Source organism: Lygodium microphyllum, chromosome 27 (genome assembly GCF_053477565.2).
Source record: "Lygodium microphyllum isolate KBCC chromosome 27, Lygodium_microphyllum_v1.1.10, whole genome shotgun sequence".
In the NCBI taxonomy this organism is placed as follows: Eukaryota; Viridiplantae; Streptophyta; class Polypodiopsida; order Schizaeales; family Lygodiaceae; genus Lygodium; species Lygodium microphyllum.
Window position 1 is genome coordinate 34,696,144 of NC_141161.1, and position 26,607 is coordinate 34,722,750.

The 26,607-nt window shown below is 41.4% G+C and overlaps 1 protein-coding gene and 1 pseudogene across 2 annotated transcripts in view; both read right to left on the reverse strand.

Moving 5' to 3' along the window:
• Positions 1-26,607, reverse strand: part of CAP1 (cyclase associated protein 1) — a 108,389-nt gene that overhangs the window by 51,477 nt on the left and 30,305 nt on the right. The window contains exons 6-8 of one of the 2 annotated variants that reach the window (XR_015689136.1): positions 8,255-8,364; positions 8,095-8,150; positions 3,195-3,263 (exon numbers count right to left, since the gene is read on the reverse strand). Coding sequence is in view for 1 of the 2 variants with exons in the window: in XM_087669609.1 (XP_087525735.1) it covers positions 8,095-8,150; positions 8,255-8,364 (166 nt within the window). In the remaining variant the exon portion in view is untranslated. The remainder of the gene's footprint in view (positions 1-3,194; positions 3,264-8,094; positions 8,151-8,254; positions 8,365-26,607) is intronic. The other variant, XM_087669609.1, reaches the window with a different exon arrangement.
• LOC148012205 (large ribosomal subunit protein uL6 pseudogene) lies at positions 442-1,190 on the reverse strand (annotated as a pseudogene).

Genomic DNA, 26,607 nt, shown 5'->3' on the forward strand with positions numbered 1-26,607 from the left:
CTCGATACATTAGCAAGGCAGCCCTGGATCACATCATGGTTGGGATCATGTGTTGATCTGCGCATTTAGAGAGGAGCAACTATAGCCAAACATTTTATACATTCATTTTTTTAGACAGAGATCTTTAGATGTTAGCCTTACATTAGGAAACATTTTTCTTTCACTTTCCTGATGAGATGACATTGGATAGAGATGTACTTTGGTTTTATCTCATAGGCCACATTGGCTTTTTGTAGACATTATTGGGACCTGGAAAGTTTCCCAGACATTTTGTATGTAACATTTTGGTCTCATAGGCCAACTTGGCCTTTCGTAGACATTAATATAACTCTCTCTCTCTCTCTCTCTCTCTCTCTCTCTCTCTCTCTCTCTCTCTCTCATTGACTGGTCTGAATTCTGAATTCTGTAGTAGATCCTACGGTCTACTATACTCTCTTTTTTTTGTTTTCAAAAAATAAAACTTCCAAAACTGCTGCTGTGAATACTTAGACAAAGGTATACGAGGAAGGACTGGAATTTGATTTCCAACACTTCCTTCCATGCTAAACTAGACTAAAGCCTATCCTCACAAAAATATTCAGCATCAATACAATAGCTCGCAGTTACTCCTCTGATATTGTTCCTTTCTCACTCACATAGATACAATCCAAAAACTTTCTGATATCCTTCTTTTTGGCATGGCATTTCTGGTTAATTAGAGCACAAGACCGGGACACTAGCTCAATATCATTGCCTTCAACAATCAACTCGTCCTTGACCTTTTTCTCGGCACGGGTAATGGACACACCCTCAAGCATGTCAACCTTCCTGACCCGCTTTTCACCAAGAAAGTTGCGAATCTTGATGTTATCCTTGGAAGCAGAGATGTTAGTGTTGATAGGGAAGTGAGCATAGACGAAGCGCATCTTGTAGCGGTACCCCTTGGTGACGCCAGTGATGAGGTTCTGGACGTGGCTAAGAGCGGTCCTGATGGCGGCCATGGCCTTCCTCTTGCCGAACCAGGCATCCACTTTGAGCTTCTTACCTCCCTCCACGATCTGGATGTCGAGGTTGAGGTGCTTGAAGTTGCGGGTGAGCTGGCCACAGGGCCCCGTCACTCGGATCTGCTTGGCCTTCACCTCCACCTTCACCCCCTTGGGGATGTCCATCGTCTGCGAGGCCAGGATGGTCTTCATGGCGGCAAAGCTCGGTGACAGCTCCTGTGATGGCAAGTCTCCGCCTGCAGGAGGTCTTCGGCCTGGCGGAGGGAAAGGGGGGCGAGGCGGGAGCACAGGAAAGGGAGGGGGGGTGGGCTTCAGGTTAGGGTTTATACCGGCATTATTATTACCTTGCAAGGTGAACGAGGTGCCCTAACCTGGCCTTTATTTCTGTCACTCTACTATACTCCCTCTCTTTTTTCGTAAAACTATACTCCCTCTCTCTTCTTCTTTTTTTTTTCGTAAAAGGTTACCTCTCTCTCTCTCTCTCTCTCTCTCTCTCTCTCTCTCTCTCTCTCTCTCTCTCTCATAATATGTTGTGTTTTGCAGCTTGCTGCAGATTACACCAGCAACTTGTCAGCTTACAATTTTAAGAATCACCATACCTCGAAAGACGGATAATCTTTGGAGCCATGTGACCTTGTTGGGAAAGTTTGCAGGTTCTGGCACATCAAAGTGGCTATGCAAGTATTGTGCCAATGAGTATGGTGGGCCTTTGACTAGATTGAGCCAGTCAATGCTTGGAAGGCTGAGCAGCTAGGCCTTGATTTGGATGCAGTGGAAGACCCAGAACATCTCAAGGAGCCTTCCCTTGACATTGACATGGAGCCGGCTGAAATGCAAAGCCAAAGCTCTAGCTTTGGAGTAGGCAAAGGTAGTCACAGTAATGTTGCAAGTGAGGGTTCAGGTAATGCACCACGAGAGAAAAGAACAGCCCTTCCTTTGTTGAGGAGGCAAAGTGTAAAAGCTGGGTTTCAAAAGCAAGCAATGAAGAAGGCCACAAGGGAGTTGACCAAGTTGTTCATTCAATGTGCCTTGTCTTTCAACATTGTACACACAACTCATTGGAAGAGGGACTAACTCTTGTATAGAATGTGACTGGGATGGGCCTTCCTATGAAGCTCTTTGCACTACTGAGCTTCAAAAGGAAGAGGGGGTTGTGACTACGGAGTTGGAGCCTCTTAAGGGCACATGGGTAAAATATGGTTGCACAATATTATGTGATGGATGGTCCAATGTATGTAGACGGAATGTCGACAACATTCTCGTCTCCTCTTGCAAAGGAACCATGTTTATTCGGGCCACTGATGCATCAGTGGCATAGACAATGGTCACAGGAGAATTCATTGTGTGTCACATTTGTGAGGCTATCCAAGAGATAGGTCCACAAAATTTTTGTGCAGGTGGTGACTGACAATGGCTCAAACTATGCCTCAATAAGCAGGATGCTAGAAGATGAGTTCTCAAAGATTGTTTGGACTCCTTGTACAACACATTGCTTGGATTTGATGATTAAAGACATTGGGAACTTCCCTTGGGTATCTAGGATTTTTCAGATTGCAACAACCATGGTCGCTTTTGTCATGAAAATATCAAAGGTCCTAAGCATATATATGGCCAACAATGACTTGGAGCTCCTAGAGCCATCGCAAACTGGATTTGCCTTTATTTTCATTGTTGTGGAGAGGCTGATCAGAGTACGCCAAGGACTCCTGTGTACTGCGGTTAATCGTGAATGGGTTGAATGGGAAGATAGGGAAAAACCAAAGTATCTTGCATTTGCACACATGGTATTAGGGAAAGATTGGTGGATTGATGCAGAAACACTTGTGAAGGCTTTGCAACCTGCCTATAGTGTGCTTCGTATTACAAATATAGAGGGCAACACACTTGGAATTCCATATGAGTTTGTGGACAAGATTGGTGAAGCCCTTAATACATGCACCTATTTGTCTTATGGCAGGTTCTTGTTAATCCAAATTTATAATTTAAAGCATGTGTATATTACATGTTTTAACTTGCAATGCCTTTGGAGTTTTTATAGAGTTAAAGCAATAAGACAGATATGGAGCAATCATTGAGATTGGTTCCATCGGCGCATTCATGTAGTTGCCCACATATTGCATCTATCGTGGAGAAGTGAAGAACAATGTATGAATCAAGAGCTGGAAACAGGATGGATAGAGTTCATTAAAAGGTTTGTAAGTGATGACTTACAGCTCATGGTGAACCTTGAAGATGAGCTGCTTCTTTCCCGCAGTGGTGGTCGATCATTTGGCCAGCCAACTGCATTATTCAGGGAGACACAATTGCACCCTATGTCATGGTGGGAAAAATATGGAACTTCAGCTCCTAACTTGGTAATTTACTCATCATGAATTTGAGATGCTTAATATACTTACTTTTGCATTGAAGACTGAAGTTATACTATTCTAATGCTTGCACTGGGCATATTGCAATGACATATTGCTATTATGGTTCTCTCACAGAATTTTAGTCCTGCTCCTTGTGAGAGGAACTGGAGTACATGGGCTTTCATTCATACCAAGAAGAGAAACAAGCTCTCTACTGCACAACTAGAGTGGCTTGTGCTTTGTCATTGTAATCTGAAGCTGATGGAGCAAAAGGGAAATCCAATAGAGCCAAGGCAAGTGAATATCGATTAAAAAAGGACATTACAAAGACAAAAGATATCCCTACTATCCCTCAAGAGGAGAGGGATATTTACTCCATGTTGTGTAAGGAGCTTATGATGCTTGTTCAAGCTACAAGATTAGCAGCTCCTACTCATAGTGCAACTAGCACAAGTACCATTGCAACTACTGATGAGGATCTACTTGAGAGCTCTCACTTTAGCAACAGGAGTTACGAGGAGGAGGAGATTGAGGATAGTGAGGAGGATGTTCAGCATGAGTCATGACTCATGATACGTTCTCTAGGAGGCAGGACTGAGGATTGACATTTAGTAGTTTCCATAATCCATTTCCGAAACTCATGGCTACTATGCTAGTGACCCATCCAATCCTTTCCATGCTTTCTCACTTGGTGACTACATGATAGTTGGCTGGTCTCTCTCATCCCTTTGGCGAACATTTTGCAGGTGAATCGCTAACAAATGACACACTCATGATTCTCAAAGCGGAATGAGAGAACCTCGCCAAGTTGAAAGATCTTTTACATTGGCAGCTTGACCATATTCAGCACACTGGTCTCCTTTCCAAGGAGGACTTGGTCACTTGGCATAGAGCAATCTCTATTGCTTCTCTGTTGTGGCTTTTGTACCTTTTTAGTTATTTCATCTTTTGTAAAGCAAGGTTATGCACAATGGCCTAGAGCCATCCTATCATGTAATCTTATACTTTTTTCGTAATTAATACAATTGCATATTATGAAAAAAGAGTACAATTTCTGTACCCTTGAATACTCGCTCCTATAAGTGCATTATTGCTAGCATTGTGGGTTACGTACCACCCCCTCGATTAGTGCCTTGTGGCTTGTCTAACTAGTTTAGATCCCCTTTAGACTTAGGAACCTTAGGTTATTCAAGTTTGGACCCTTTACACTAAGTTAGCCTAGTTTCTCTCTAGACCTAGCTAGCTAGATTAAGCTAGTTTCAGCTGTTCAAATCCATAGACTAAGATGCCCTTAGGCTAAGTATCTCTTTATGCCTCTTCTTTGTTCTTTGCCTACACAATCCTTTTATCTTTATTTTGCAACTTTAGTTTTGCATCAAAAGCATCTCAATAAGAATTGTCCATATGCAAGTTATAAGGCCTCTCCTATGATACTTCAACTAGTATTTCAGTTAAGGACTAACACGGCAACTAGATTCTAACTAGGGTAGACCCTAGAGACATTGATTTTTTGCCCCACCTTGGTGGTTAAGCCTTGCTTTCTTGACTAGCATGGAGAAGCAGATAGTGCTTCCTCTCTCAAGGCCAAGTTTAAAGCAGCCTTCTTTTCTTGATCAGCATGGAGACCAAAAAGTGTCTCCCCATTAAGAGGCCAAGTTTCAAGCACCCTTCAATGCTACCATAGTGCAGTTTCTTCTCATACTCTTCCAACTGAGGTGTTTCATCTACTTCTATATTAGGTTGCTCGCACACTACGTTCAGATCAACTCTTCCACCTTCAATATTGACTCCATGGTTTGAGAGGGGTTTGCATTTCCTACATGGTGCATTCAAGTTTCAGCTTGTCTTCATTGTCTTGAATATTGGCATCCTTTTACAACCATGTTTCCGCTTGTCTTCAAATTTCCTTAGCACTTGCACAAATAAACAATCGCCACAAAAGGGCACTATCCAAGTGAAATGTTGATGCATGAGCATGCCCTTTACTGCATTCCCTTTGCATAGAATGATTTCATGACTTGGGCACTTGGACTGATGGAAACCCTATGTTTGTGGGCACCTTCAACATTGACTCCATGGTTTAGAGGGGTTTGCTTTTCATACATGATGCATTCAAGTTTCAACTTGTCTTCATTGTCTTGAATGTTGACATCCTTTTTTAATCATGTTTTGGCTTGTCTTCAACATTGGCATCCTTTCTTTGGCACTTAGGCAACCCTAAGGGCACCATCTAAGTGAAATGCATAAAGAAATACTCTACCACACAAAGCATAAAGACAATTGTACAGCGCACACACAGACTGTTATAGGGTAACACAAAGACAATGAGCACAGTGAATAATGAAGAATGAATACTGAATAGAATGCAATGCTCAATGCAACAAACACACTCTGCAGTGAAGAATACTAACCCCCGAACTCCTGTGTCTCCAGGACCAAGGCAAAGAATATGAGCTAGAGAGTTGTTCGTACTCTAACAGATCCCAAAACATAGCAAGGCAGCCTCCGTGAGTGTCTAGCAGCAGCAACACAGTAGAGATGTGTTGGATTAGTGTCACATGGGCTGAAATCAGCAAACACAGATGTAGATGATGACATGGCAGCTGTATAGAGGCTGTACACAGAAAAACACAGGTCTGCAGCAACTTCCCTAGGCAGGGCAGCAGCAAGCTGGTTAAAACACAGAAGTTTGCAACATTTGCAGCAGGGCAACAGCAGCTCCAAGAAGGGCAGCAGCTTCTGAAGGCTGTAGACTGAAAAACACAAGCTGATAGACCCTCTCGCAGCAGTCGCCAGCTGATGTAGAGGCTGGCCAAGCTGAAACTCCTCCATAAACAGCACCAGGGGCTGGACAGTACGCATCAAATGGTAGTTAGCAACAATGGATAGCTCTAGCTGAGACATCCTCCGTGAACATGGTGTGGACTGCAAAGCTATGGCACCTACAAGTTGCAAAAACAAGATTGTAGCTGAATGGAGAGCAGCAATCCTATTCATAGAAAGTTTGGGTCCTCCCAATCAAGGTTTGTGCCTATGGGACACAAACACTCTCTAGGAACAATAATTAACTGAGTTTTGGGGCTGTTTTAACAAAGCTAATGTATTTTTAGCTCAACAAAATGCTGTTGCATGAGCATGCCCTTTATTGCATTCTCTTTGCATAGAATTATTTCATGATTTGGGCACTTGGACTGATGAAAAACCTATGCTGGTGGGCATCTTTCTGAGTTAAAACCCATTCATTATGTAGCATGTCGCCACCTTTACTCCATCAAGTATAGAATAATGAGCTTCCTTACTCACCTTTCGATCCTGAGTAGCTACCCTACTCCTTGCAACCTATCCTCATCACCGACACGCTTGATGGTGGCTTTACTCTATGTTGTTGCTTTCACATCAACTAATGAATTGAGTCCAACATAATTAGGAAAACTCAACAAAAACTAAAACTAAAAGTAAGATCCACCAAAGTGTTCCATCGCCTTTGTTATCATGGCAGGCCCTTGGGCAGTCCTTCATGGCACCCATGGTCTAATGTCTTGGTTTCACTGGATTGGACCCCTTGGGCAACTCAAAAGAAGATATTCACCACCTTTGTAACCTTGGTAGGTCCTTGGGCAGCACTTTGTGGCACTCATGGTCAGATGCTTTGGTCTCTTTATGGTGAGACAAAGCCTACTTCTTATCTCCCTCAAAACCCGTTTTGGGGCTGAAGGGGGTTGTCAAGCTACCTTAGAACCAGCCTCGAAGATAACTCATACTATTGGATAAATTCCTTCAAGTTTTTATCACAGAAATATCATTCCATTAGTGAAGGTGAAATTTGAAAACAAAGTCACATTCGTAGAAGAAGACCAAGTGGGCACTGGATAGTAACCATGTTGCTCTATCAAAAAACGACACCAAACACAAACTATTTATAAAGATCCATAGGATGGGCAGACAGCAATATGTATCAGAATCCCATCTCTAGAGGGGCTGATAATGACGATCCACTGATTATTAATCTAGGTTTAATCTCTTTTTATCCTGGATTATGAAGACTGAACAGGTAATCCACAGCTTCATAGATGATCTATGGACAGATTGCTTCATGGGAAGGTAATCCAGCAGCTGAAGCGAATATTCTCAACATTAGATATAGACATATTTATCTATTTTGCATGTGTAAGATTAGGGTTTCTAGTGACAAAAATTATTTCCCAAGGGAATTTAACCATACGAAGAATCAACTTCTATAGCCTCTATAGTTCTCCATAGTGAGGTCTACTCATACAAATAAGGGGTTTGTATCAGCAATTTCTGCTCATAGCACTGCTCATGGAAAAGAAGAGGATCCCTAAGGGTTTACCTAAACTGTTATATCATTACTTTTTGCTGCTACTTTGCTCCTCAAATGAAGCATAACCTGTTTGCCAGAGTTCAAATGTGTTGAAAGTTGTGAATTATCAAGATCCATAACCATCTTCCTGCTTTCTCCATGCAGAAACCTGGATCAATGTGTGTCTAGGTCTGGATGCTTTTTATGAGCTTCCTAAATGCTTCTATGTATTTGCTGGCAGGTAGCAGCTATCTCTATCGTCAGATCCTAATTCTGAACTGAGTTCAAAGAAACTAAAATTGCACATATGTGCAGGCACGTGCTTGCACTCACACAAAAATGATCTATAGACCTCAGAAGGTAGCAATGCAGCATATCATTTTAAGAATTCATGCAAATAAAGCATTCATATCAGTGTGGCAGTGTGAATGTAGAAAATCACCTTGAAAACAACCCCCGTCTTTCGACACTTGTCAAGCGTGATATTGTTCACTTTTCCTGGATGAAAACCTTGAGATGTTAAAACCTTATAGAAACTTAGAAATTAGGCAACTTCGAGTACATAAGATGCCAATGCATAAAAATCCACAATTTCATCTAACCTGGTATTTGCACAACACAATCTCTGCAACCAAATATGTAGACCGACTGCCAAGCATTGCACTTGCTTACAATTAAGCTCTTGTTCCCAACTTGATTCTCTATAACCCACCTACAGAATGAAAACAGATGAGCTCATCAGCACACCAATACTTCCTCACAAAACAAGAAGATACATGGCAACTATTCCTTGTTAAAGGGCGGTTTCATGAACAATTTACAGTGAACTTGTCCAGAACTTTCTAGAGTTAAACCTCAACTTTCTTAAGTCCTCTTTTGCTTTCAAAAGTCCAATCAGAATCCGTTATTTTTGAGGATACAATCCATGAAGTCGCAATATTTTATCAAATATCTCAACAAAAAGTTCCAGGGCTAGTTGGGCTATAAAGAGTTTTGCAACAACCACAATAGTCTAAGGAATTTAATCTATGAATTTTTTTACATTAGATGCAGTATAATGTCCCTCCTCCCTCTATTGTAAAGAGCATGTCTATTGACGATTGTCTTGCAGTTCCTAAGGAAAGGCAGAGAAGCAGTGCACACCCTAGATTCCCCTTAGGTTGGAATATGGGTTACTGAAAATGTCGTGTGTAACACAAAGTGAGTCATATAAAGCTGACTTGCAGTGTTAGCCCTGGCTAGAAAATTGAGTGACAACCCTCCATTATTCACAAAAAACCAACTCATGGCATGGTTGGCCTCTAGGACAGCCAACCTGCTAGGAAGCTGAATGGTGGGGTACATGTGGCCTTTTTGTGCTCTACACTCAGACTAGTTCAACTAACACCCTGTGGCCAATTCTCTACCACCCTAACCCAGTGTATACCTAGAGCAATTAGATGTGTGACTGGAGGCCCTTTTATGTCTGCCATGAAACATTTTTGATCTGAGAGCCACTTCTGTCAATCAAATATCATTGCCACTACAACAATGTTCCAGGAAAGTAGCTAGACCTACCTTTCTCTCACTAGTGCCTAGTTTAGGACTAATAAGATCAAGCCGGTTCTATAGCTTTAGAAGAGTTGCTTGTGTCGCCTTCCATGGGAGATTTCAATGAATGACATAAGAGCACATCTTTCTTGCCAATTTTCATTCCGGATGAAGCTTTCTTGTGAAACTTCATGCATGATGTCCTGCTATACCAATTGGTCTCTTAGGTACCTTAAAGTTTTGAATGTCTAGTATCAAGGCTGGTGAGCCTATCAAGTAGTCCACAGTACTTGCCCCTTCTTTGTGATTCCAACATGTCAAAGTCTCAGATCCTCCCCATTGTGGTAGACCAGTAAAGATGGCTAGTCTATGTGCACTTCCCAAAGCCAATAGATGTGTACCATAGGTACTCACTTCCTTATCCTCAAGTCTCCTACATAGGCCTATTTCACCTACGTCGATCTCTTTGAACATGGGATTATCACTCTATCTCCAGTGCATGCAATTGAAATCTCCCACTAATTATATGTCCCCAATGCTAGCATATCTCATAATATCCTTGTAAAGTACATCAAAGGGAGATCAATCTTGTGTGGCATAGATCGAGTTTGCAGGAGGAAAGTAGCATATTGCAATGAATGTATACCATAGTCTTCTTGCATGTATCCTAATCCATAAGTATCATGCATCATCATCTCTCTTCATTACCTACACCATCCCTTCGAGGGCTTCCCAATATAGTATGCCCACACCTCCAAAACACCTAGTGCTTCCTAGTTTTCTAGCTCCTGGACTAAATGCACTTTCCCACATGTATCCCTACACATCCAGTAGTCGGCTACCTTTACATTGGTGTGCTTTGATGTACATGGCCAAGTCTATATTTTAGAAGCAAACTTCAAAGTAACCAGCGTCCAAGCATAGGACTCCATTACAATTCGATACTGACATCCTAAGTGTCTCATAGGCCTCATACCATCATGCACTCCTCCTATTAGTGATGATGATCCATCCATCCCTATAAACGATCCATTTTCCCTCTTTGCGAACCTCCAATACTTTGGGCATCTACAATGTGGTATCTATGCTAGGTTAAGATCCTCATCCGAATAAATATTCTCACCTTTGAGGGCTCTCCTCTTAGAGATGGCGGCCTTTTCTTTCTCTATGTCCCCAGAGCGAAGGATTAAAGCCTTGGACTTAGAGTCCTCTTTCCCCAGTCTCCAAGCACTAATTATAGGTACATCTAAGGCCTGAATTTTGGTTGGCAAGTGTCTTAGAGAGAGAGAGAGAGAGAGAGAACCCTAACTATGGAGGTATAAGCTTCCTTACCAAGGGGGAGTTTTTATATGGAGGCTTCTTATCAAGGGTCTCCCCACAAGGCATATGTTGCATGATTACAAGCTCTCTAGTGGCAGATGTGTCATTTGTTCTACATGTGTTGAGACCCCTGCTCATCTTCTATCTCTTGCCCGATGCTAAACCGATGCTAGACAAATTTAAATTTCATTTCTTGAGTATGAACTTCAACAACACGTCAACATACAATCATCCATTCTTGGATTTTGAGCAAGATGTAGTCCATAGCCACTTGTTACACTTATCGTGTTTCTCCTAAGTTCTAGTGTGAACACTCCCTTATCCCATGGGCACTTTTTACCTTCTAGCTGAAGAAGAGTCTTTTCCTCATGTGAATACCCGTCAATGTGTGTGGTACTTCATACCTTAAGAATTGTACTTTCATTCATCATCACATAGTGGATGTGACCTTCCAACACTCTCCCCTCTCTTGCTGTTTACTTGTTCACTATGAGTGTGTGTGAGTGTGTATGTGCTGCTAAACCCTAACCTAGCAATGGTATCAGAGCCATATCTCTCAACCACCACCAGTTTGCTTACGTGCCGCCATTGAGCCTCGAGCTCAACATCTCTCCTTCTTCTTAGTCTGCATGCCACCTTCAGTTCAAGCTCGGGTGTCTGCTACATCTCTGCACTAGCAACGTCAAGCACTGTCCGTCACATCCATCCAAAGCGCCCTCATGCCCAAATATGCCATCTACTCCCATCAAGCTTGAATCTATTACCTGTTGCTTGTCAAACTATTGACAGTTGCACATCATGTCGCCTATTTGCTCTGCTTAGTCTTTTACCTACTGGACTGATCCCGCCTACCCATCACTTCCACCCACATGTGACAAGCTGCTCCCACCTTTGCAATCAAGGGTCACCATGGCACAATCAACAACTTGCAAGCTGTTCTCGCCACATCCATTTGTCCCATCACATAGTGCCCCTAATAACCACAAAATATGGAAATTTGGTAGCAAACATAAATTTTCCTCAAATTTCTTCAAGATTTTTGAACGTTGTCGTGACATTGCGCATCTACCACTGCAAACCTGAGGGCAGAATTTTCTGCCAAAATTCTGGACTCTTAAGTCAGCATCATTATGAGTTTATTTTCCGTTGTGTGTTTCTTTTGTGTTTGCATTTGCATGACGCTCAAGCACATGTAGTTAGGCTAGGCACAATTTCTTCAATGCATTCGTGATTTTTTGTATGGGAGCATCGCTCAATTGATTAAATAGCATGGATTCTAATTGCAAACTGCATGAGTGTTTGGGCACGAATGGCATAATCTTGCTAGGACAATTTGTATGAAAAACGGGTTCATACGAAGAGAATGTGTGTTTTGAAGACTCCAAGGGTGTGTACTTCATAATGAAGTTTATGAAAGAAGGCATAATGAATAAGTGGGAATATACAAGGGATGGCTTAATCCAATGTGATAGCAATTCTTGTATGAGATATAGATGTTGTTTAAAGCACTCTCACTGAGATGAGAAGAGATATTCTACAATGCTCTACTTGGATTGCTATAAGTTGCAACGATGACACACATCACGTGTGGTTGAATGATTCTTTCAATTGCATCTACGTGTCCTTGACGAAGCTAAAAGATTTCTGTCAAAGAAGAAGAAAAGGGAAAAACCTTGATGAGAGGGGGTTGAAAGACTTGATCAACTACCTCATCTCTTTGTGGACTGAGAAGACCACCACAAAAGAGGTATCGAACGATGAAGATGAAGAACAGAATGGATAACTATTGGATCAAAAAGAACACTTTAAGTGTATGGAGATGGCTTTGAGTTTCGACTTTAAGTTCACCGATTACCATTTCAATAGTTACTTCAATAAGATGATCTCATGGAATTAAAACAATTCACGTTTCTAGCATGGACCAAACAGAAGGCATTTGTGTCTTTTCTTTTGAACAAGCAAAGCATAAATTGTTAGCATTCATCGGATGCATTAACACAAAGGAAGAGAGAGAAATCAACGGAATGTGAAATAATGGCAATTATTGTGGGCAATGATAGGTGGTATTTTGTTAATCACGAGGGCACGTGGCTTGACGAGTAAATGGCACTTTTATGGATCGTACGTAGAATGACGCAAGCATGTACTTTAAAGCACACCATTCGCGATCAAAATAAGCTTTTGTTGTAATGAGAAAAACGCGACAAGACATCATCATTGACGTTAAGATCAAAGCTTTTCTAAAAAGAAAAGCACCGTGCTTTGTACGCCGAATCAAGATCGACGATATAAAGAGGAGGATGTCAAAAGTATGTGTTATGGGAAGATTAATAACTTAAAAGCTACGATGCTTTCTTGGGAGCTTTCAAGGTGGCACTAAATATATAAGGAGGGAGGGAGATGTGAAAAAGGAGGGGGGGGGGGGGGGGGGGGGGGGGGTGTGGGTGGGGGGGTGGGGGTGTGTTTTGGAACGAAGGACGGGAATGCGAGGACGAAGCTAAAGACTGATCGACCTACAATCAAACGGAAGGAGAAGATCGGAGAAGAGGACAAAGGGAGCGAGAACGAAGAAGGTGACGACACAGGACGAAGGTGGAGGACGTCTGTAGCTGTTGAAGGTGACAAAAGTGACGAAGAGACAATCAACAAGCTTTTCAGAAGATGGAGGAGGAGTGTTGCGAAAATGGTGAACGGAGCTGAAGAGGGACTTCAACGAGCGCGGGACAAGAGTTGAAGTCGATCCTTAATAAGCTGCAAAAATTCAACGATTGTTGTGGTGCAGAGGACCGACAGAATCAGAAGAAGGAAGACTTGAGAACTGCAACAACAAGGCAAAGTTGAAAGGGGAAAAACAACGATGAAGACCTAGTTGAGCTTTCAGCGATGTTTGCATCCTGGGTGGCAATCTAATTTATTCTCCAATTCATTTTTTTTCTAAAGTTTACGCAAACATCACAAAAAGGAGAACAAAGAGAGCCGACGATGACTACAACAACGGTGACGACGTAACAGGTGTGCTAAGACGACGAGAAGAAGACCAGCGAGCTTTGCATACGACTTCTATTCCGTTGCTACTTCATATTGGAGGACGTCCCGATGATTGATGCACCACCTTCTCCGACAATGCCTCCAACATGTTTGCCTCTGACAAGTCTCGACCTGCATTTGATAAAAGGGTGGAGCTCCCTTTTACCTAATGCCTGCTATAGAGAAGTTATGAAGTAAATTCTGAAAGATTGAGGATCCCCGAATGATCTGGTGCACATACCGAATCTCCACGTGATTATAAGGCTAGCCTGCACAATTGCCCAGAGTCATATAGAACCGCCTTCGACTTAATGTACTCCGTTACGAAGCCATGGAAGCTCAAAGCTGTTGTTAATATCATGCTTCAACTTCGTATGTGACAAATACTACGTTGAGCAAGGGAGGATAGGTTCTGAATTACGATGCTAAGGGTGCCACCCCGCCACCGTACTTTGAGACAATTGCAACAAATTGAGGCTCTTCTTCTTTATGTTGGTTAAAGACTTGTCCTCAAGATATTTTGTGCCTTACACTCATGATTTGCACAAGATGGTTGATATTTGACTTCAGAGCTTCGGACAAGATTGACATCTCAAGTCTCTAATAAATGATCTGGATTCTGGAGCTTTCTGAACTTACTACAATGTCACCTTTGAATGGATGTTATGTACCGGATTATGTCTGAAGGTTGAAGGCTTCTGTTTGAGGTTAATATGATGTTCCTGACACCACATATGAGTTTTAAAGATGGATCTAACACAAATATTTTAAGTCATATTGGCAAGGAAAAGGCCTTCCTCAACCTTTGGGACCTTAATACTTGAAAGTACCATATCTACTTTGTCAAAAATACTTCCTAATCACTTCTCCTTATCATGCCGACATATGAAATTGTAGGAATGAGAATCTTAACAATTCTTTTATCTTGACTTGAGTACTCTTGATCCATTATTCCCATCTCGCTTAGCGTCCTTGCAACGAGCGACATTCACGAACCCCCCCGCGCGATTTTCATGCGACAACGTTTTGCTTAAAATTCCTAAATCTTCACAAAAAATTTAGGGATTTTACACTTGGTACTGAAAATTTGCTCGTTTTTGTGCCAAAATTTGAGGCTTTTCACATTTGAACTCAAATTTTACCAATTATCTTTCAAGCTTTTATAACCTATTTGTGTAACCAACTTGAGGCTTTTCACATTTGAACTCAAATTTTACCAATTATCTTTCAAGCTTTTATAACCTATTTGTGTAACCAACTTGAGATGGAGCACATGACAGAAGGTGATTATGTGGATGCAAACAAAGCAAAGAAACTATAGGGTTTACAAGGTATGTGAAGAAAAGTTGATACAACAAAATCGAAGCTCTGAAGATATCATGTCTGAATCATGTGGCAGCACATGTGGAAATTTACACAATGAAGGCAGCAAAGTGAATTTCTTTGATATTGTCATGGATAAAGAAGATCATCACCCAACTATCAAGGGAGTGAAGCACAGTCTTGTGATGCCGAGAAGTGAGCCAGGGCTACAAACACACATGCCCAGATGTGTATAAGTTGCCAAACGCAATAGGGGCAGGCCAGATGTTAACACATGGATGCGAATGATAATGCAAGATGTGAGGAGTGTCCCCAAGCTATAGATGCAAATACCTAGGAAAGAAAAAGATGACACCAAATGTGCAAAAGCCGACACCTAGATGGAGGAAGGTGACTCCAAGATGGGAAGATGATGCCAAGTGGCAAACCTACCAAACACAGATGCACGGGTAACACCAAGTGTGGGAGAAGTGACACCTACTAGTGTAAATCCTCGTAGAGTGCAAAATGCAAACCTAGATCCTGTCGCCAAATGTGAGGGAGATAACACTAGGTGGAGATGGTTGAAGGTAACCAGCCACAAACTCCAATGTCCTCCGATAAGGGTCGAGCAGCAATGGTGAGAAGAGAGAATGGTGTTGAAATGACAGAAGAAGAGTGCTTGAGAATGACTGAAGGGAAAGAGTGCTCGAGAATAACTGAAGGGGGTGAGTAAATAAGGAGAGAGGTGACCTATATATAGGCCTAGGCCAATCTAGGCTAGTGAACTACTATGTGGGTGCCCATTGTAAAATGCCTAAAATGAGGGCACCACCCCTTTTTGGGGCCGAGTATGAAGCCCTAACTGAAGCGAATAAACTAAAAAATGGTTTCTGATCACCCTCTCTTTAGCGCAAAAAATGGATGAAGAAAGAGGAGTGAAGAGAGATAAGAAAAAGATGTAGAGGATCCAAGATTTCCACCTAAAAGGTGAGCTCTAGTAAAGAACAATAGACAGGATGAGCTCTAAAACCCGACTCCACCCCTCAGGAGAAAAGCCACTAGCTCCATAACTCCATGCTGGAAGGAATTCAAAGCTCTCATCACCAAGTCATGGCTAAACCTCCAAGGCCCTGATCTAGTGGTACCTCAAGATCTTGGGTATCAGTAAGAGAAATGATTGCTCAAAGAAAGCCATCCCCAAAGAGTAAATGGTGGGTGAAGGACTTCATGATGAGTAGGTACCCCCTTTAAGGGTGGAGATGCAAGGACCCCCTTTGAAGTCAAAGAAGAAGTAAAAGCCCTCATGGTGGAGGGTAAAGAAAGAACATCCCCCACTAAATCCCCCTCTATGAAGGCTAGGAAATCTAAAAGCTCATGGATCATAGACTCCGAATCATCCAATGATAAAAAAATTGCTGCGTCGAACATGCCAAAGAAGGTATCTATGGTGCCAAAGATGTCGAAGAACTCCCAAAGCTGGCCTCTTGAACCTGAGTAGTCAAGGGTAGGGAAAGAAGAGACTCATGCCAAAGAAGGTATCTAGGGTGCCAAATATGTCAAAGAACTCCCAAAGGTAGTACTCTCAAACTTGAGTAGTCAAGGTGAGGAAAGGAGAGACTCATGCTAAGCCATGGGCAATAGTTGTTGTCTCTCGATAGAGTGAACCATGGAGCCGAAGTAATGGAAGGTGTTGAACAACCACTATCTCCCAAAGGAGTGAATTGACGAGTAGAGGGTATCCAATAATCACAATCTCATGGTGGAGCGGACTGTAGAACCGCGGGTTGTCGTGGGGGCAATCACTAAACCCTAGAAGCAGTAGAAGATAACGCTATCGAAGGGGTTTTAGTCGAAAGGTCGTATCCACTAAGAATCAAAGATAGAAGGAAGTAGAGGATAGGAGCTGGGAGAGAAGAAAAAGAATAGACAAGAGGCAAACACAATAAAGACAAAGAACAATGAATCAAATCACTATGTATTGATAGAACCTGAAATCCCTTGTCTGGCACTACTCAGAAGCAAACTCCAAGCATTAGATCTCCTAGAGCTCCCTTGTAGACCAAAAATGTGCATTAAAAACTAACTTCTTCTCTACTACTTGGAACACAAATCTGATGGTTCCGTTGGAACTGAAAGGGGGGTTAAAACCCACATCACCTGGTCAGAGATCTCGCAGATCACTCCTTCTCCCAATTCAAAGTGTTGTTTGCTGCCTGTCAACTATGATCGCGATGCGCGCAATTTCGCCCATCTTTCTTTTTTATGAAAAATCCCAAAACTGGCAGAAAAAACCACTTGCTTTTTGCATGCCACCCTATTCTAAAATTTTTCCTAGCTTTTTAGGATATTTGCAATAAATAATATTCAAAATATCAAAAATAGGCTAAAATTATTCAAAAATCTAGTATTTCTGAACCATCCATGCTACGAACACTAGCACTAATAACTCAGACGACATTGACTCTCTAGATCAATAATAAAATCGGATGACAATGCACTCTAGAGTTTTTCACACTGTGTCCACGTAGTGGCACAATATCCACCCTCTCTGAACCTGCACATCCTCCGATATATGTCACCGATGCACCACCTAGGTCAAATACCCATAATGTCAACTTGTCGCTTATCATGCATATAAGAAAGTATCCCCCTGGATCATAGATCAAAATACTCAGTATTTGTATAACTCTTGAGCCATACCTAGTACCCCCTCAAGGGTCATAAGGCCTTGGGTGTGCATCATATACTAGAGGCTGTTGAATCTCCATATATATACTATCTATGCATCCATTAACAAATATATAGCAACATACCTACTCTTTCAAAGTCGAGCGCATGGAAATTTGCTTATACTGACAATTGCATACCATATCAAACATAAACTGAGCCTCACATATTCTCACCATCACCAAAAATAGTGAAGCAATCCATATATTGAAGCATCTTAGAATTGTCTATCAAGGCCTCTGACAAAGCATCCGAAATATTTTCCAACTGTGGAGCATTATATCTAACATCCTCTAAAGGCATATCCTCGAGCTCATGAACTGTCTTAGAAACAATAACTTTATCTTCCTGCATATCATATACATCCAACACTTCATCAATCTCCCTTTGAGTCCCTGCATCAAGTAAAACATGATCTTCACAAATCTCTTCAGATGCATTAGAAAAATCTATAGATGCAATGGTTGACTCTTTCACTACATGATCTTCCAAGGCATCCGTGGCTATCTCAATATCAAACTGCAACTTATATCCTAGTTGTTTGTCCTCTTGCTTGCCAACTTGTTTTTTACTCTTGCTCAACCTTTTCCATAACATGCACAAGAGGTCGCTGATTTGTAGCTTTAGGCACATCCACACTTCTTGTCACTCCCTTAGATATCCTTGCATTATCTTCATCTCTCTTTTGTTTCTCTTTCACAAATACATCTACGTTTTGCCCTTTTGCTAAATATGCATTCACTGAATATGCATCTATCGGTGATTCCCAACTAGTTATGTCATAAATTTCTTGCCTTGCATGAGACATTTCACTATCAGTAACTTTCCTCTTTTTAGTTGCATGTAAAGTATGTGTCCATATTATAGCCTTCGGGCCAAGCATTCTATCCAACTGTAGACCAAAAGTAGAAGCATGTACAACCGCATAAGCATTTCGGACAGCCAAGTCTTCCAACAACTTCTACATACCTCCCTTTCCAAAATGCAAAGCAAAAGACAATCCCGTTTCTCGTGCATGGATCTTGCCATCTTTCCAAAAGATGAGTTGTCATACTAAGGCCTCCTGATAACCAACACAATCCTTATTTTCATGCTGCAAACTATCACACCACCTCAAGAGATGTAGTATTTGATGAGCTGAATTCATGGCATGAGAAGAAGACCATCTTGATGAATGGTGATGATGTTTTTCAGGAGACTTGTGTACATGCAAGTACAAATGAGAGTGCAAAAATTATTGGGCCTTCTAAAGATGCTACTACATCCGTTAGTCCTTGGACAAGTAGATTGAGAAGATCAACATCTTTATCCACTGACACAGATATGTCAGTGAGGGTTTAAGGTTCTCCCATCTTATCTTTTCTTCGGACGATCTTTCACGTCGGGTTCACCAATGTCGAAGGGGTTTTAGTCGGAGGATCATATCCACCGAGGATCAAAGGTAGAAGGAAGTAGAGAATATGAGATGAAAGAGAAGAAAAAGAATAGACAAGAGGCAAATGTGATAAAGACAAAGCACAGTAAATCAAATCACTATGTATTGATAGAACCTGCAATCCCTTGTCTGACACTACTCAAAAGTAAACTCCAAGCATTAGATCTCCTAGAGCTCCCTCGTAGACTAAAAACGTGCATCAAAAACTAACTTCTTCTCTGTTGCTTGGAACCCAAATCTAATGGTTCCGTTGGCTCCGAAAGAGGGAAGACCCTACGACACCTGGTCAGAGATCTCGCGGATCACTCCTCCCAGTTCAAAGTGTTGTTTGCTGCCTGTCAATAGCGATCGCGACGCGCGCAATTTTGCCATCTTTCTTTTTTATGAAAAATCCCAAAATTGGCTGAAAAAACCACTTGCTTTTTGCATGCCATCCTATTTTAGAAGTTTCCCTAGCTTTTTAGGATATTTACAACAAATAATATTCAAAATATCAAAAATATGCTAAAATTGTCTAAAAATCTAGTATTTTTGAACCATCCATGCCACAGACACTAGTACTAATGACTCAAATGACATTGACTCTCTAGATCAATAAAAAAGTCGAATGACGATGCACTCCAGAGTTTTTCACACTGTATCCACGTAGTGGCACGACAACGCATTGCAGTAGTCCCAAGCAAATCAAGGTACCAAGTGATCCTTCTTTGGCCCAAAAGGACCTAGTGCGCATCAAATGCATCTTATTGCCTTGAGCATAAAAGTCTAACTGTTGGTGCACAATAAACTTTGTGGCCCAAAAGGGAGAGTTAGAGACAGCAACAAGTGCCTAGGGATAGATACATATACTCCAGTGGTGTAGGGAGCAAAGGTTAATATTGGCAAACATTAGTGGAGGGTCCAGTGATGCCGCAATAGGAGCATCCAATGGTCTATCCATCTGCCTGTGGAAAATTCATACCACCCAAGTGTCAATTTGTAAAAGGTAGGGTGGGAGGGAGAGAAAGAGAAGGGTATCTCTATCTCCCAGTGATACAGCAAAAATGAAGGAAAAAATCAATAAATGATGTTGAACCCGCAACTTGTCTTTGCTTTCTCCGATAAATAAGATCTTTAGAGCTCTAAGCTCCTATGCTCTAATACCATGTCAAAGTATGAGACAAAGTAGAGAGACAACACCGTTTGCAAGAAGAAACAGTGTGTACGGCAAACAGTAAGAGAGGAGAAACTCAGAAGACACAAAAGAACAAGATGATGAAACATTGAATCATGTGAAGAAAAGTTCATAATGACTGCAGTGTCTTGTCTGAGCACATGGCAATACTTGTGGGAATCTGCACAATGAAGAAAGTGAAACGTAATCCTCTAATGCCATCAAGGATGAAAAAGATGATCATATAGCTATCAAGGAAGTGAAACGCAATCCTCTTGATGTCGAAAGTGGACCAAGGCTGCAAATGCACATGCTTGGATGTGTGAGCTACCAAATGCAAAGAGAGCAGCCTAGATGCCGACACCTGGATGGGGATGATGACACCAAATGTGAGGAGTGTCCCCAGGCTACAAACACAAATATCTCAGAAAGAACAGGATGACGCTAGATGTGTAGGAGCTGCCACCTAGATGGAGGAAGCTGATGCCAAGATGGAAAGATGACACCAAGTGGCAAAGGAACCTCCAAACTTGCCAAATGTAGATGTTAAGGTGACGGCACGTGTGGGAGAAGTGACACCGGCTAGTGGAGATCCTCCTGGAGTGCAAGATACAAACCTAGATCCTGTCGCCAGATGCAGGGGAGATGACGTTAGGTGGAGATGGTGGAAGGTAACCACGAACAACAATGTCCTCAAACAAGGTATAAGCAACAATGGCAAGGAGAGAGAAGGGTGTCAAAATGACAAAAGAAGAAGAATGGTGGAAAATGACTAAAAGGGGTTGGTAAATGAGGACACAAGTGGCCTATATATAGGCCCTAGCGAAGTTTAGGATGGCACACCACTATGTGGACACCCACTGAAAAATGCCCAAAATGAGAGTGCAGCCCTGTTAGGGGCTGAGTGTGAAACCCTAACTAAAGTGAATAAACTAAAGAAATGGTTTCTCAACAAGCTCTTCATGGACTATAAAAATCAGCCCAATGTGAGGCCTATGGACATAGTTGATAGTTTGTTGCCTTAATTTCAGCAAAGTACAACTGATTTTGGTCAATTTCAATAACCTATTATTAAATCACTCCGATTGTCTTCTGCCAACTCTCTCCTTCAAGCACAGGAGATCTCTCCTTTTGTTTTCCACCCAGCCACGCCTAGGAAGAAGTTGGCTCTTCTGCCAACCGTCCACTTCACGTGAGTTATACTATATTTATGACTCACTTACTTCCTAAGCTCCCCTTGACCCCATTCGGGCGCCCAAGGCCCCCGGACAGTCATCTCTCGTGATGTTTCCCCATAAGTTACAATCATTAATGTAACATTTCCTCCCCCTTAAGAATCAGTTTCGTCCTCGAAAACGATACTTGGGAGGTCCAACTGTAAGTTGGAAAACCTTTTCCTTAAAGTACTTACTCGCTCCCATGTTGAGCTTTCTTCTGAACAATCTTTCCATTTCACCAAATATTCTTGATAAATAGTATTTCTTGTTCGTCTGTTACGAACATTTAAAATTCTTTCTGGTTCTTGTGGAATAGATTGATCATCTAATAGCTCCTCAATGTTATCATTTAAGATTAGATTATCCATATCACCCAATTTCTTTCTTAGCTTGCTTACATGGAAAACTGGATGTATTTTACTATCAACAGGTAGTTGGAGCTTGTAAGCCTGTTTCCCCACCCTCTTAAGTATTGTGAAAGGACCACAATACCTAGGTGAAAGCTTTGGACATCATCCCGTTTTCATAGTTTTAGTTTGTTCAGGTACTTTAAGATAGACCGATTCCCCTTCCTCAAAGGAGATGTCTCTTCAGTGAGGATCTGCATAAGATCTAGCTCGATTTTGAGCTTTCTTAACATTTTCTTGAGAAAATTTTAACATACTATTCATATCCTCCAAAAAATCCTTTGCTTCCTGAACCCTTTCCTTATGCAGTCCTACTGCATGAGGAGCTCTGGGCTGAAACCCATACATGAGCATAAATGGACTATATCCAGTGGAAGAGTGTTTGGCACTATTATATACAACCTCTGCTATCGGTAAATACTCTTTCCAATTAGTTTGTCTTTTACTTACATATGCTCTCAACATATCTTCAAGGATTTGGTTAACCCTTTCAGTTTGCCCATCTATTTGCGGGTGCTCCGCCATGCTCATGCTAAGTTTAGTATTCAATTTCCTAAATACAGCACGCCAAAATTGACTATCAAATTTTCTATCCCGATCAAAAACTATATTTGCCGGAAGGCCATACAATCGGTATATGTTCTCTATAAACAATCTAGCCAATTCTGGTGTTTTAATATCAGTTGAAGTTGGAATAAACCTAGCCATTTTAGTTAACCTATCCATAATCACCCACACAGAGTCGTGCCCCCTCTGTGTTCTAGGTAATGCGACAATAAATTCCATGGAGATACTCTCCCATTTTCTCGAAGGAATCTCTAATGGGTGGAGAAGTCCTCCCATTTTCAATCTTTCAACTTTATTAACCTGGCATTTATTACATTCGACCACATAGTCAAGGACGTCCTTATTCATTCCATGCCAATAGAACTGCATTTTAATAAAACTATAAGTCTTATTAACTCTTGGATGTCCCACACTAGGGACATCATGACACTCAAATAGCATCTGGCGCCTTATTTCTTCATCTTTCGGGACACATACCCTACCCTTGTAGAGTAAATAACCATTATCAATGGTAAAATTCTTCCACTTGAATCCCATTTGAGCAACCCCTGATGCTCCATTTCCTTGTTGAACATCCTCAGATGTTTCTTTCTCAATGGAGGCTCTTCCATTTGAATCTCCATTTTCTATTGCTTCCCATATGGTGGAATATTTTGAATCAACCTGGCATTTCCCTTTTAAGGATTCAAGCAAATCGGAAGTGAACTGAGGAAAACTCAATTCATTTATGATGGGCATTCTGCTGAGTGCATCAGCCACTATATTATGCTTTCCTTTTTCTATACCTTATCTCATAGTCGAACTCTTGGAGGAGTTCGGCCCATCTAGCTTTACGCCCTTGTAGATCCGGTTGGTAATTAAGCCACTTAATGCTTTCATGATTCAACAAAATCAAAAGTATGGCACCGTACAAATAATGCCTCCATTTCTTCATTGCATGTCCTATTGCATATAGCTCCCTCTCATAAACGAAATAATCCCGTTTTGCACGGTCTAATTTCTTGCTTTCAAAAGCAATCGGTTGATCCTCCTGTAATAAGACCACGCCTACTGCCCTGTCACTAGCATCAGCTTCAACCACGAATGGTTTATTGGGATCCACAATTAATAGTATTGGAGCTATAGCAATAGCTACCTTAAGTTTTTGAAAACTTTCTTTTTGGTTTGTTCCCCAATTAAAACTCTTTCATTTCCCTTTAAGTTGGTCCATCATTGGAACAGCTAACTTGGCATAATCTCGAATGAATCTACAATAAAATCCAGATAAACCTAGGAAGATCTGCAGCTCTTCCACGTTCCTTGGAGATGGCCATTCAATAATTGCCCTAACTTTTTCTAGATCCATCTTGATTCCCTCTTTTAAGATAATATGCCCCAAATATTTGACCTCTTGTGCGAAGAATTCATATTTAGTTTTCTTCACATAAAGGGAATGGGTTCTTAGCAATTGGAATACTAACTGTAAGTATTCAAAATGTTTTCTCTTGATTTACTAAAGATCAAGATATCATCCAAGAAGACTACTACAAAACATCCTAGATAGGGCCGTAACACACTATTCATCAACTTCATAAAAGTAGCTGGTGCATTAGTAAGGCCAAAAGACATCACCAAAAAATCATAATGCCCGTATCTAGTACGAAATGCCGTCTTAGGAACATCCTGGGCCTTAATTCTTACTTGGTGATAGCCTGATCTTAAATCAATCTTTGTGAAGAATTTTGCCTCTTGTAATTGATCAAAAAGATCTTCCATTCTAAGTATAGGAAATTTATTCTTCACCGTTATTTTATTAAGTGCTCTATAATCAACACAAAGTCGCATAGAACCATCTTTTTTCTTCACCAATAAAATTGGCGAAGCCCAAGGTGAATTACTGGGTTGTATAAACCCCTTATCAAGGTAATCCTTGATTTGTCTTTCGACTTCTTGGTGTTGTGTTTCACTTAGCCTGTAAGGTGGTTTAGAAATAGGGTGTGTATCCCTATCTATGTCAATTGGGTGATTTACATCACCCCTATCTGGTGGAAGGCCGCTAGGTAAGTCAGATGGAAACACATCTTTAAATTCATCTAACAAACCACTTAATTCATTATTTACATTCAATTCACAAACATAAGAAAATTGTTGCTTTATATTACAAGAAGTAAAAGTGTCCTGTACAGGAAGCTTCCAATTTGAGGATTATCTCACGATACTCAGCAAAGGTCTTCGCTTTTGTCTGACAAAATCCCAATCTTCCCAATTTCTTTCCATTTCATTTTCAGGAAGGAATTCTTTCAAAAAGATCAATTCAAATTGAGCCCAAGTTTCAGGTATCTAATTTGCCTCCTTTAAAGGTCTCCACCATTTACATGCTTTTGGCCCCAAGGTTAGACTGGGCCTGTAGCGCTTGGAGATGTGGTGGAGTATTCTTAAGTTTGTACAAATCCTCCCATTTTTGGAGGAAGTTAAAGATAGTATCTTTATTTCTATCTTTTTCCTCCCCATGAAACTAAGGGGGTTTCATATCTTTTAACATTGGGTTATCCCTCAGCTTTTAGTGGGGTTCCCTAGGATCTCGCATAGTCACATCTACATCTTTTAATGAAGATGGGATATCTAAAGTCTCTACCTTACCTTTATCCCTTTCTAATAATAAGGCTAATTGGGATTTTATTTCGGTGAGTGCTTAAGTTAGCAACTCCATTTGAACCCCCTTGTGCTTGCACGCGAGCAGTTAGATCATCAAATTGTTCTCGTGTAGCAAAAAATTATTCCTAATGTTCTTCTTGTATTTCCGTTTCATGGGGATCCACCATAGGGTGGTCCCCAAAACTAGACCTTCTGTTACCCCCTCTCTCTCTTTCCCCTCCATCTATACACTAGAATCGGAAAGAAAATATAAAAAATTTGCAGACAAAGATGAGGTACTTCCCTGATTACAAAGGTAGGACAGATGTCGATGGCCTCTATAGCTTAGTGGTAGAGATGGTGTAAAAAACGGTGCAGCTTTTCTCAGATCTGTACTAGTTGTGTGCAGGTTGCGTGGCACACAAAACAAAGTCTGTCGGCCAGTGTGGCCAACCCAGTCGTGTTTTCTGCCAAGAGAGAAAAAAACGCCCCTGGCCACGTTTTACAGGGTCGCCTAAAGAGGAGACGGGTGAAAAATTAAAAAGCTACTCGCCACGTCTTAAAACGCCATTGGCCACATTTACGGGGTCGCCTAAAGAGAAGACGGGCGACGGCCCAAACAAATTACGAGTCCGACTTTAAATCACGAGTCGCGAACCCAAACTTTCCATGCGTTGCGCAGCTGGGCGAGAGGTGGCCGAGTGGTAGTTGACACGGCCCAGCTTCAAATCACGTAGCTCTGATACTAGTATTAAATCACTCCGATTTTCTTCTGCCGACTCTCTCCTTCAAGCACGGGAGATCTTTCCTTTTGTTTTCCACCCAGCCACGCCTAGGAAGTTACTGGTGAGAACCACATCGAGACTCTTCTGCCAGCCGTCCACTTCAAGTGAGTTATACTATATTTATGACTCACTTACTTACAACAACAAAATTAACAGCAAGCACATACTAAACAGCAACATAATTTCATCCATTGATCAAGACATTGCTGATTATGAAGTGGCTGATGAGAGGGCTACTATTCAAGAAGCTTAAAAAATCCCTAGATGGTTGTTAGATACATTACAGAACAGCAAATAGTCCGTTCCACTTCCCGGTAGAACTAGAGCAGCCACTCGCCATGCACAAGGTAACTTGGTTACACAAGCACTTGTAGCTACAACATGCAATCAAGAACTTGTTTCTCTACATGATGCTTTACAAAATGAACATTGGATAGCAACTATGCAATCAAAGATAAACTCTATTGATAAAGATGTTACATGGAAGTTATGTAACTTGCCTGCTAGCAAGCGTGCTATAGGCACTACATGAGTTTACAAATTAAAACGCAAATTTGATGGTAGCATTGATCGTTACAAGGCACCTCCTCTTGCCAAAGGGTAGGCCCAACAACATGGGATTGACTATGATGGAACGTTCACACCCACTTCACATATGACCACCATTCGTAGTGTCATTGCTTTGGCTGATCATTATGATTGGCATGTACAACAATTGAATGTGAATACTGCTTTTCCAAATGGTGATCTTCATGAGGAGGTTTATGTCACTCAACCTCCTAGCTTTGTTTAAAAAGGGTCAAAAAGCAAAGTGTGCCGTTTGCATGAGGCCCTCGATGGTTTAAACCAAGTACCTAGGGCATGGTATG